This window comes from Pelecanus crispus, unplaced genomic scaffold, assembly GCF_030463565.1.
Source record: "Pelecanus crispus isolate bPelCri1 unplaced genomic scaffold, bPelCri1.pri SCAFFOLD_122, whole genome shotgun sequence".
NCBI lineage: Eukaryota > Metazoa > Chordata > Aves > Pelecaniformes > Pelecanidae > Pelecanus > Pelecanus crispus.
The window spans coordinates 53,170-64,447 of NW_027461253.1; the positions used below are offsets into that span (position 1 = coordinate 53,170).

The 11,278-nt window shown below is 45.2% G+C and overlaps 1 protein-coding gene across 1 annotated transcript; it reads right to left on the reverse strand.

Moving 5' to 3' along the window:
- Positions 1-1,934: 1,934 nt before the first annotated feature.
- LOC142596842 (E3 ubiquitin-protein ligase RBBP6-like) lies at positions 1,935-8,104 on the reverse strand. The gene is made up of 4 exons (XM_075727319.1): positions 7,939-8,104; positions 4,937-5,036; positions 3,199-3,235; positions 1,935-2,012 (listed from the first exon to the last, which is right to left on the reverse strand). The coding sequence occupies exons 1-4, from the start codon at positions 8,102-8,104 to the stop codon at positions 1,935-1,937; spliced, it is 381 nt and encodes a 126-aa protein (XP_075583434.1).
- Between the last annotated feature and the right edge of the window lie 3,174 nt (positions 8,105-11,278).

The following is an 11,278-nucleotide window of genomic DNA, read 5'->3' on the forward strand; positions in this document are numbered from 1 at the left end:
AAGATGTATGCCACTATCATGATTTACGTTTTGCAGCATTAAAAGGACACTCAACTTAGCAGTAAGGGAAGTTGTTTCTGCTTGCTGAAACTGAGTTTCGGACACAGAAGCATGAAAGGAATCAAGCTTTTTAGAATCCCTCAGCAAGACAAAGGATTCTTTTCAGTAGAAATGTCACCATCATGTGCTGTAGGCAGTCCAAACTGCACGTTCCCCCCTACTAACTTCTTTATAAACCTTACGCACAACGAGATCTTCAAATTCTTGAAGCCAGCTGCTTTTGTTTAACCAGTATTTGGTCAGATTTTTTTATTGCACACTAGTCCAGACATAAGCAGGGACGAAGGGAGGGACTGTAAATGACTTGGACCTTCAAGCACCTATCTTTCAGATCAACAGCGCATATTTTTGCTTTTAGATGCATTCATTCACAAAAGCAACCATCTAGTTTCAGTATTTTATTAAATGGTTGTTTCATATAGACAGTTTTTCTCAACTGTAACATCATTCACATCAACATCTGTCAAGTCATTCATATAGACAGTTTTTTTCTCAACTGTAACATCATCCAGATCAACATCTATGAAGTCACTGCCATTAACATTTATAGACAACTTTACAGATACTTGACTAGTTTGTTTGAATCCAAACGGTTTACAGAACACTTCCAAAACACAAAAAACACATTCTAGGAATAGACCAAAACTCAAATATGGCATTTAATACATAGGAATAACAAACTGGAAAACTTTTTACAACACATTGCCTCCATGCTAAGCCAGTCTGCACTCAGGAGGTCAGAGCAAGTAACAGTTCTGAGCTGCTTTATGTTATTTTCCTGTATTTTTCTTTAAACGTTCTCAAAAGCTGAAATGTCTACACCACTTGGACAGTTTTTCACATTGCAGAGGAAAACTTCACATGAGTTTACAGAACCAAGGACACATTTAGGCACAGCACTAATGGAGTCCAATTTCTTCTGGTGGATACCTTCCAAACTAATTTTTTTTTTTTTTTTTTGGCCAAATGTACACAGTGTAATTTCTGCAGTGAGTGAGGGAAGAAGTTACGAGTGGGAAGAGATTTCTCTTTCTTGGAAATGAACTCCAGCCTTTATTTTCAGAAGAAAGAAGCAGCTCCTCTGCACTAGGCCCGGCCTTCTCTAATCTTTGTCACTCGAAAGACCACTCATTCCATTGGCTAGCACTACGCCTTTGCACAACGTGCAATCACTAGTGCAATCACCAGGCAAAGCTACACATTGTTGAGCACAGAACACAAGCAGTTCCACAGCAAAACACGGCATTGCAACAGTTTCAGAAGGTCCCATCTGCTAATATGCCACACATACACATTGGCATATTCCTATAAACGGTCAGGTACATTTACACAATTGACACAGCCTGCGCTCAAACAAATTAGATTGTGCTGTCCACTGTAGATGTACTATGATGTATGAAACTCTGCAGCATTCACAGAACAGAATTGTAACTATCGTGACTAGAAATTCAAAAATAGCCATGCAATCGTCCATGTTCCAGAAACGCTTCTCGTTTGGCTGCTGCAACCCGCCCTGAAATGTCCATAACTTACAGACCATATAATTCTTCTCTGAAAGTTGTGTTAGTTTCCAACACAAAATGAATGAAACGTATGAAAAACGGTAAACAGCTTCTGCAGTGCTGCTTCTTTGCGTCTTGAAGGTGAGTAATACGGCAACATTACGTTGAGGCTGATAAGGTACTCCCCTTCTATCTTCCCAGACTGGCAACTACTCTTTACAGGGCAGTATCAAAATACACACATATTTTACAGTTAAAATAAATACTTTTAAATTAGTAAAATCTAAATTAAAGTTCTGTTCACATTACAAGAGTTATCCAGCTATAGATCACAGTATAAGATTTAAAAATACAAAGCAAACACTTTTGGTTTTAAGCATTTGACAAGAATATATCTAGATATACCTTAATAAGCTGGGCCAGAGAAATAGATCCAGAAGAGTCATTGATCTGTGCACAAAACATTAAATACATATTCAAGTTCTACAATCAAAACACAGCAATAGTTCACCTCTACTGTAGCCTGAAAGGCTGCATTGTATCCTCTGAGTATCACTGAAAGAGGCATTTCCAACCCAGTGTAATCTGTATTTGTTCAAAAAAGTGTCCAAACCTGTGACAGCTCCAGAGTGCCTCTGTGGTTAATGAGAAGAAACCAAACTCACCAAACCCGCCTGAGATCAACTTACTGCTCCAGACTATCTCAGAGAGGGACCCTTGTCAAATGCTCACAACTGCTTAAGAGTCAAAGGGGTAAGGAAGCTGCCAATTTTCAGCTAAAAAGGAATTTATGAGAATAAATTGCAGCCACACTCCTCCCTCCCAGCTACCTACGGAACAGCTTGCAGGAATGAAGTCCTCAGGCCACTGGTTCGTAATGGACTGCTGTGTTTGTTGAGAACTAATGACTGGAGGGCAATTTTTCCACAAGGAAAAAGGGGAACTCTTCGCTTGCTCCTTTTCCAGTATACTCAATTCTATTACGCCACAAGCAGCAGTGAAGCTCACCCCAGTAAAACCTTAGCAGAAAGACACTCGAATCACTGCTTATTATGCCTGAAGTTGTTCAAAAGCGTAGAATAACATTTCACAATGTAAACTGAACAGCTCTCCTCAAGGGGTCACTAACTGGATCAGAAGAGAGATTAAAAGCCTTCCGTGGAAAACGCTCTTGTCCTTTAGTGCCTAACGCAGTGGAAGAATTCAAGGGAGCAGTTTTAGCAGACTCTAGGGAAAAAAATCTCTGCATGCAGAAAATGATTCCTCACTTCAGTTCATCATTCCTTCTCTATATGTTCAGAATCATATGGTGGTACACTAAAAAAAGGCTTAACCTCTTGGGAAATTAAAGCAGCATCCAACCCTGAAGTCACTGAGCTCCAAAAGCATACTGCAGGCAGAGGTTAGGACAAAAGACAGGGATTTCACCGACAAATGCACCAGGCTCTAGCCTTGTGCCAAAATTTAAAAAAATACTTAATTTTGTTTGAGAAGTAACCATCACTACAGGAAAATTATTTTCAGTGTACTTTGTAAAGTATTCAGTGACTTACTGTTTGGCAAATTAATACAAAGCTACATTGTTTAGAATTAAGTGCAGTGTTTAGAATAAAGTGTGAGATGTGTTTTTACGTACTGGTTTTGATGGTCCACTCACTGGCTCCATTCGACTTCTGGAAGAGAAATGGAGGTGATCAGAACTTAAAATAGAGCCCGTACCTCCTGAAGATGAGGAAGTACAAGGAAATGCTTGAGACCACCACACAGGGGCTTCTTCGTACATTCTCCTTCAAGAACAAACTGCAAGGTAAGTAATGCATTTTTGAAGGCCTCTCCACCATTACAGCATACGGTCAGCATTCCCAAACATTAACCACTCTACCAGCAGTTTCTGCAATGTTTCCAGACAGAGGAATCAAAAGCTAATCTGCACGGCTAGTTTTCAACGTTACAACAGCAGTGCCATTATTTCCTTGTCCCCACACACAGGGATTTAGTTGAGCTTTGATGCCAGCAGCATCTGTCCTCTCACTTTAGGGCAGCATTACAATACCAGGAGAGGGTGCCACCCAACCAGAAACGGAGGATGCATTCACAAGGCAGCACTGAGCATACATCCTTAAATTAACCCCCAAAACAAGGCCACGTTTATAAGCACAGCGCTGTGGTGTCCAGAATTACGCGGTAGTGCCTGAAAGCACTGCAACAACTGCTGCAGTAATATGACCAAAGTTTACATGCAGAGTCACACAAATTCAGGGTTTTTGGCTGGCAAGTGCTTCACGGGTGCCAGGATGCTGCTGTACTGTTTGTTCAAGACACACTGTAACTCATCAGTATACTTTATTTATGGGGAACCCACATCAGAAGGACATGGCAAAACCACAAGCTAATAACACCTAATAACAATACTAACTGTGGTGGAGAGGCCTGTCTTTAAGAAGGCTGGAAAACGTGACCATTCAAACAGTGCTAATGCAGCTGATACACAACTGGACTCTGTGAATACAGAAATGATAGCAGTGATGCTGTAGGCAGGATTGCATTTGAGTATCTGTCATTTTAATCAATATACCCGATTCTCTGTCCTCCGTAAATCTTAGGAATACAGAACTAAAACCTGGAGCACAGATATCAGCTTAGGGTAAAAACAGACTTAGAAAGAGAACTAGCAACAGTTGGCAACGTGCTAAACTGCTTCCTGCATTTCAGGTTTGGAAAGGATTAACTATTCCTTCATCGTACTCGCACAAAAGGCAATACACTTTGGGATATTGTTCTTTTTCTCTTGCCTGAAATGGATGTTGTCTTTAGGAAACTGATACGAATCCCTTATGAATGGAACTTCTTGTTTGCACGGTTCGCCAGCTGGCAACCCTTGGTCTTTCCTCTACAGCTAGGATGCAAAACCCCCAGCCTTGGGGCATAAGAATACCTGCCATATCCCACCCTCTCTCCCCCAAAGGCAAGAAAGAGTCAAACCCCAACAATCAGACACTTCTGAGATGGGAACAAGTTCTGAGTTCACACTACAATGCCTATCTCTCTTCACTATAAAAGCAATAGAAGCAAGAAGATATGATAAAGACCAGTCCACGTAGAGGAAACAGCATCTACAACTTGGGTCTCAGAAAAATCAAGCCCAAGAACAAGCCCAAGAGAATCATCTTAAAAGTTACCACTGTTGGAGTTTGAACCCCATGTCCCAGTTGACTTTGGGACAGGTACATTACAATCTACCCCATGACAACCAAAATTAACAGCAGCTTTAACAACAAAGATGCAATCGGAATGCCTCTGTAAACTAATATCCACAAAACCAGCTAACACACTGAAAGCCCTAACAAAGGGTACAATGCTGTATGGATACTTACACAACATAGGTTTTGCTGGTACCTTCTACTCCTCCAGCAGGGATTCTTCGAACAATCACTGATGAGTTCTTTGGAATCAGGGCATTATCATCTGTGTATTCTGAAAACAACACAAATATAGAACAAAACAGTATTCAGTTTGTAAGAATGTCTATTAAGATGTCATTACATAGCACTTCAGGCAATCCCTTCACAGGTATGAAAGCAAAGCTTTCTATGTAACACTGCGCTTTTATCGTTTCAACACACTAACGGGACATTCCTAGAAGTCTTCAGGTTTGGTAATCACACACAAGCAGCAAAATCTTTTCCACTCATTTAAAACAGTTTGAATGCCAACAGCACACTGGTCTCCAAGGTCACTCAGGACTGACAGAACACAGAAGACAGCCTGCCATCTGCATTAAGACCAGGTCAGGTCCCAGCTGGGGTTTGTTGTTTGGTTGTTGGTTTGTTGTCTCTTGCCTGAGAAGCAGAATAGCACATGCTCCAAGGGGTTTGAGTCAGAATGTTACAGGGCAGGAAAGAGCACTCAGGAATCCTGAGCTCTGGAGTTCACAGTTCTTCCACAACATTGTGAGAACATCTATTCTAAAAGACAGGTCAAGAAGTTCAGATCAAATTAAGAGGAGGCGGCAAGTTGAAATGCATCATTCCTGAGTGCAGGCTTTTTGAAGGGAATTCTGCCTTTATAGAACACGCCTCTAGAGTAAGCATGGAAGCGGACACCCCTGCCCCCCTGACATTTAAAATAGCTCCCAACCATCCAGTCTGCCTTCCCAGCATCTTAAAAGAGTCCATCATATCATTTTATTCCAGTCTGTCGTGGTTTAGCCCCAGCCAGCAACTAAGCACCACGCAGCCGCTCGCTCACTCCCCCTACCCCGATGGGATGGGGGAGAGAATCGGAGGAGTAAGAGTGAGAAACACTCCTGGGTTGAGATAAGAACAGTTTAATAATTGAAATAAAATAAAGTAAAATAATAATAATAGCAATATAATAATAATAGTAATAATAATATACAAAGCAAGTGATGCACAATGCAATTGCTCACCACCCGCCGACCGATACCCAGACAGTTCCCAAGCAGCGATCGCTGCTCCCCAGCCAACCCCCCCCAGTTTCTATACTGAGCATGACGTCATGTGCTATGGTATGGAATAGCTCTTTGGTCAGTTTGGATCAACTATTCTGGCTGTGCCCCCTCCCAGTTTCTTGTTCACCTGGCAGAGCATGGGAAGCTGAAAAGTCCTTGACTAGCATAAGCAGTACTCAGCAACAACTAAAAACATCAGCGTGTTATCAACATTCTTCTCCTACTAAATCCAAAACACAGCACTGTGCCTGCTACTAGGAAGAAAATTAACTCTATCCCAGCCGAAACCAGGACACAGTCATATTTAAAACCCTGTTTACTACTAGTGAGTTTACGCATCTACATCTGATGAATAAAAACTGAAATTCATGGTTATGCATTTCAAGCAAAAATTTGGTATACGTATACATTACACTGAAATGTATTCTCTAGCTTTGCTCTGAAAACCATGGGGGGATTTTTGCATTTTCACATGGAAAACACCCTTAAGAAAGCTTCAGGAAGCACCTGTGTCACTAATAGACCAAGTTTAAAATTTTAGACTCCTTTTACAAAGGTCAAAGGGCAACACAACCGACCTAGAGGAGGATCTGGTCACTGGTGAACAAGAGGGATGCTCTTTAAAGCATGACAGATACTCCTTCTTTAGCCTCACCTTTAGGGAACACCATGCTTAACAGAACCTAGGGAAGCAGACACTTTTTCTTCACCGCATTCTGAGTACGGATGAAAACAAAGCAACACACTTTGTAAAACTGGTATGATGTATATTGCAGTAACACTTTATGGGGTAAAATCTTTATGAGCATCATTTTCTCTTCTAAAACTTTGCTTTCCGTTCCTCACCTGCTATAATAGAATACATGTTTGCCCTATCTCAAAACATTTTTTCTCCTGGGGATAAGAATTGGGCTCCATCACATTTAGTACCATCCATCAGTCTGGTTTTAAGGCTCTGTTTGACACAGACCCAACCATTCCAGTAGTGACGCCAGCCAGTTGGCCACTCAGCCTGCTGGCATGTGTGAAGCTGACAGTACCTTAGCAATTGAAGACAAAATTCAGAGACCCTTCTGCAGAAAAGCCCTTCAGGCAAATTAACCATTTTTCAAAAGCTCTTGACAATTTCATTCAACAGTAGTAGAAAAATACAAGACTTCTGAAATGTATCTCTACCTACGCGTGTCATGCAATCCAATGGCATCCCTAGGACCCCTAACATTGTGCTCTTAAGTCTCTTCACAGACATTCTCCTGAACATAGTTTAAATATCTTGTCGTGGTTTAACCCCAGTCGGCAACTAAGCACCACACAGCCGCTTGCTCACCCTCCCCCCACACCCCAGAGGGATGGGGGAGAGAATTGGGGGGGAAAAAGTTAAAACCCATGGGTTGAGATAACGGCAGTTTAATAGGACAGCAGAGGAACAGAAATAGTAATACTGCTTCTACTAATGATAAAAGAACATACAAAGCACAAAGTGATGCACAATGCAGCTGCTCACCACCCAACGACCAATGCCCAGCCTGTCCCCGAGCAGCAATCGCTGAGCCCCAGCCAACTCCCCCCACTTTCTATACTGAGCATGACGCCCTATGGTATGGAACAGCCCTCTGGCCAGTTTGGGTCAGCTCTCCTGGCTCTGCCCCCTCACAGCTTCTTCTGCACCTGGCAGAGCATGGGAAGCGGAAAAGTCCTTGACTGCCACAAACACTCCTGAGCAACAACTACAACATCAGTGTGCTATCAACATTATTCTCATGCTCTCATTCTCAATCCAAACCACAGCACCACACCAGCTACTAGGGAGAAAACCAACTCTGTCCCAGACAAAACCAGGACACATCTGCAGATAAACAGGGAGCTTTAGGTGCCCAAGGCCCCGCGCCCGCCACCCCCATGCACCTTTGTTGGTCTGGGCGTTGCTGATCTGCAGGTCGCAGTTGGTCGCCTTCAGCTTCTCACGGCCCATGATCTGGCGCTTGAGGTCACACAGGGGGATGTGGAGGCCACTGAAGGTGACCGCATCATAGCTCAGCTGGGAGGAGAACTTGTAGTGGACGCACGGCATGCTCCTCCTCACAGCCCAGCAGGCGGCCACACGATGGGGAGAGGCCCCCACGGCCCCGGCTCCTCCTCCGCTCCCTCTCTCGCACGCAGCGCTCCCAGGCCCAACCGCTCGCTACGGCTACTCGGGCGCCCGGCCTCAGCATTCCGCCCAGGGCTTTCCTGGACGACAAGTGCATAGGCTGCCGCCAGTGCCTCACCTCACCCAGCGCATTATGACAAAAGGCCCGCGTCATGGGGGCACGGCAGCCCCACCCTCTTCCTCCTAACCCTGAGCTCTCCCTAAAGGCAATCGCCATTCCTCCACACATTCCTCCAAACCTTCCCATCTACCACATCCACTGAGCGGGCAAGGGAGATTCTCCAGAAGCCCTTACGTGAAACCCATTCGAATAAGCCATCACACTGGCCATTTCTTCCTGGAGGGAGTTCATCCGGCCCTGCACACTGCCAGACAACGTGGATGTTCACAGAGAGATTCACTTGCTGTTCTGCAGGAAGCCACAATCGAACTAAAGGTAATGGTAAGAGTTTGGCTGCCACTACGGGCCCAGAGGATCCTGATGCTCTGAGTCATCTCCTCTGGGTCCCAGCCTCACTCGTTTACCTGAACAACCCAATCCAGCACATGCTAACCCTTGCACAGGAAATCATTTGCATCATTCAGACTTACCTGAAGATCAGACTGCCCTATTTGCACAACTACCAGGGCAATATGGGATAGGTGAAGAAAGGGCTTTCCAGGATTTACCCTCCACCTGAGCTGAAAAGGGGATTCTAAGTGCATTAATACCTTCCGCACAGGTTAGAACCACTATCTCTTCTGCCTCTGGAGCTCCGAGCTACTGATAGCTATGGGAAAACGTGTTACAGCCCTCTGATGACATGTGGCACTACGTTCCCCCTGTCTGTAACAGCTTTTATCCCATGCTTAGGGGTTGCAAAACTAGAGCAAGCTACTGCAAATGTGTCAAGAGAATTAGAAAAAGCCATTAATGAAACCGCAGAGATTATTACAGCCCTACAGGAAGAAATCAACTTACCACCACAAATGGTAACACAGAGTCGATCAGCCCGAGACCACCTTTTAGCAGCACAGGACAGAGTGCCCAGTGGAATGAGCTCATTTTCCCGCCCTGTCCAGCCCACAAACCCTTTAAAACCCCCACTGTCAGCCTGTCGTTGTTCTCATGTTGACACAAGAAAAGGGCATATGGAAAGCCGCTTCTAAATGGGGAATCCCTTCATCTATCACCAGCTCCAGGAACCCAACAAACCGGGTTGTGATGACCCCATCACAGAGAATTAACAGGAGGACAAACAGGAGGAGGAGAACAAGAAGGAAGACAAACAGGATGAACTGATGGACGGCAGGAGGAGGAGGAAGGGGATGAAGCAGACAAGGAACATAGAAAGAGAATGAGAACAAGGAGGAACAAGACACAGAACAGGAGGAGGAGGACAAACATGAGGAGCGAGAGGAGGAGAAAGAAGAGGTGGAAGACGAACACGAGGAACAGTCAGAAGAGGAACAGGTGGCACCAGGAGCAGGAGGAAGAATAGGAAGAGAAGAAGGAGGAGCAGGAGGAGGAGCAGAAGATAGGGGAACAAGACACAGAACAGGAGGAGGAGGACAAACATGAGAAAGAAGAAAAAAGAGGAGGAAGAGGAGAAGGACAAGGAGGAGGTAGAGGGGCAGGAAGAGGAGGAAGAGGAAGGAAAAGGAGAAGGAGAATTAAGAGGAATGGGACGATGAGGAGGAGGAAGATGAAGAGAAGGAAGAGGAGGATGACATACAGGATGAACAGACGAACAGAACGAAGAAGAGGCAGTGGAGGAGGTGAGGGAGAAACAGAAGGCGGTGGAGGAGAAACAAGAAGATGAGCAAGGGGATTAACAAGAGAATAAGGACAACTAACAGGAGAAGGAGGATTAGGATGAAGTTGTGGAGAGAAGTGGGAGGAAGGGGGAGGAAGAGGAGGAGGATGAGGACAACTACAGCAACGACAAACAGGAGGACAGAGAGAAGGAGGAGAAGAAGGGTAAAAGGATGACAGTGAAGAGGAGTAGGAACAGCAGGTGGAGGAAGACGATCGGGAGGAGGAAGAGGGGGAGGAGAGGAGGAAGTACTGCGAGCTAAATGTTGCACGGCACACATACAGCAACATACAATGAGAAATTACAAATAAATGTACTTGGTAACAAGTCCCCATGGTCACCTTTGTTCCCTTTCCCTTCCAGGTGACACCAGCCAAGCCCCAGGCACCTGCAGCCATTCGCTGTACACAGGTCCCCTGATGCTGGATATCTGATACACGTTTCATAAAACAACGTCCCCCCAGAGATTTTGGCTGTTCACCTGGAGCTGGGGGGAAGGTGTGTGCATGGGTGAGGATGATCTGCTTTAGCCCTTTAATTTTTATGCCTCAGCAAAACCACTGCAAGATTCAGACTAGAGGACAGCACTGAAATCAAAGGGTAAGCAACCAAGAGGGTTCCAACCGCACATTGCCACCTGATTGGTGGTGTGGACCATTCCCCACTTGCTCCTCTGACAACAAAGGCCCATGCGTGCTCCCACCAGGAGGAGAAACAACTTCCACTTCTCCAAATCCCCATTTATCAAAGGCTGTCAACAGAGATGGGGCTGTCCATGAGCACGAGACCCACAGGAAGGACAGAAGACAGCAAAGGCACCTGGTCTGACCCCACCACAGCATGCCTGCTCCAAAGCTGGCAGCCTCCTGTCGCAGAGGAGGCAACTCTGCCTTCCCCTGCCCCGCTGCTGTCAAACATCGGTCTCCAGATGTCAGGGCTCGGGCTGGCGACACTTGGGGTAGCAGCAGGAACACCTTGGCCTGTGTGCAAAGTGTTCCCAGAGCTTTCTGCTGGCATTTGCACAGCTCACGGCCCAGGACAGAAGTGTCTGTGACTGCCACGTGCTTTTCAGTTTGCCTTCCCAGACCAAGCCAAGCTGTGATACAGGAGCTTTGCTCCTCCCTGTCTCCTAGGGAAAGCTAGAAATGGCATTATCACCATCGAGCTCCCGTGGGATATAAAGAAAGCTTGTCAGGCAGTGGTTACGTCCTGCTGTGCAGGCTTTGAACTAGCCCGGGTGAAAAAACTGACCAGCACATTGCAGTACATAAGAAAAGCTCCTATGTAAAGATGGCTTCAA

Bases quoted from the DNA above. Each gene is read 5' to 3' on its own strand.
- LOC142596842 (XM_075727319.1), bottom strand. From the start codon at position 8,104: ATGCCGTGCGTCCACTACAAGTTCTCCTCCCAGCTGAGCTATGATGCG. The intron at 3,236-4,936 runs GTAAGTATCCAT...TTTCTCTTCCAG, and splicing joins ACCAGCAAAACCTATGTTGT to AAGTCGAATGGAGCCAGTGA. The intron at 2,013-3,198 runs GTACGTAAAAAC...TTTTGTGCACAG, and splicing joins TGAGTGGACCATCAAAACCA to ATCAATGACTCTTCTGGATC.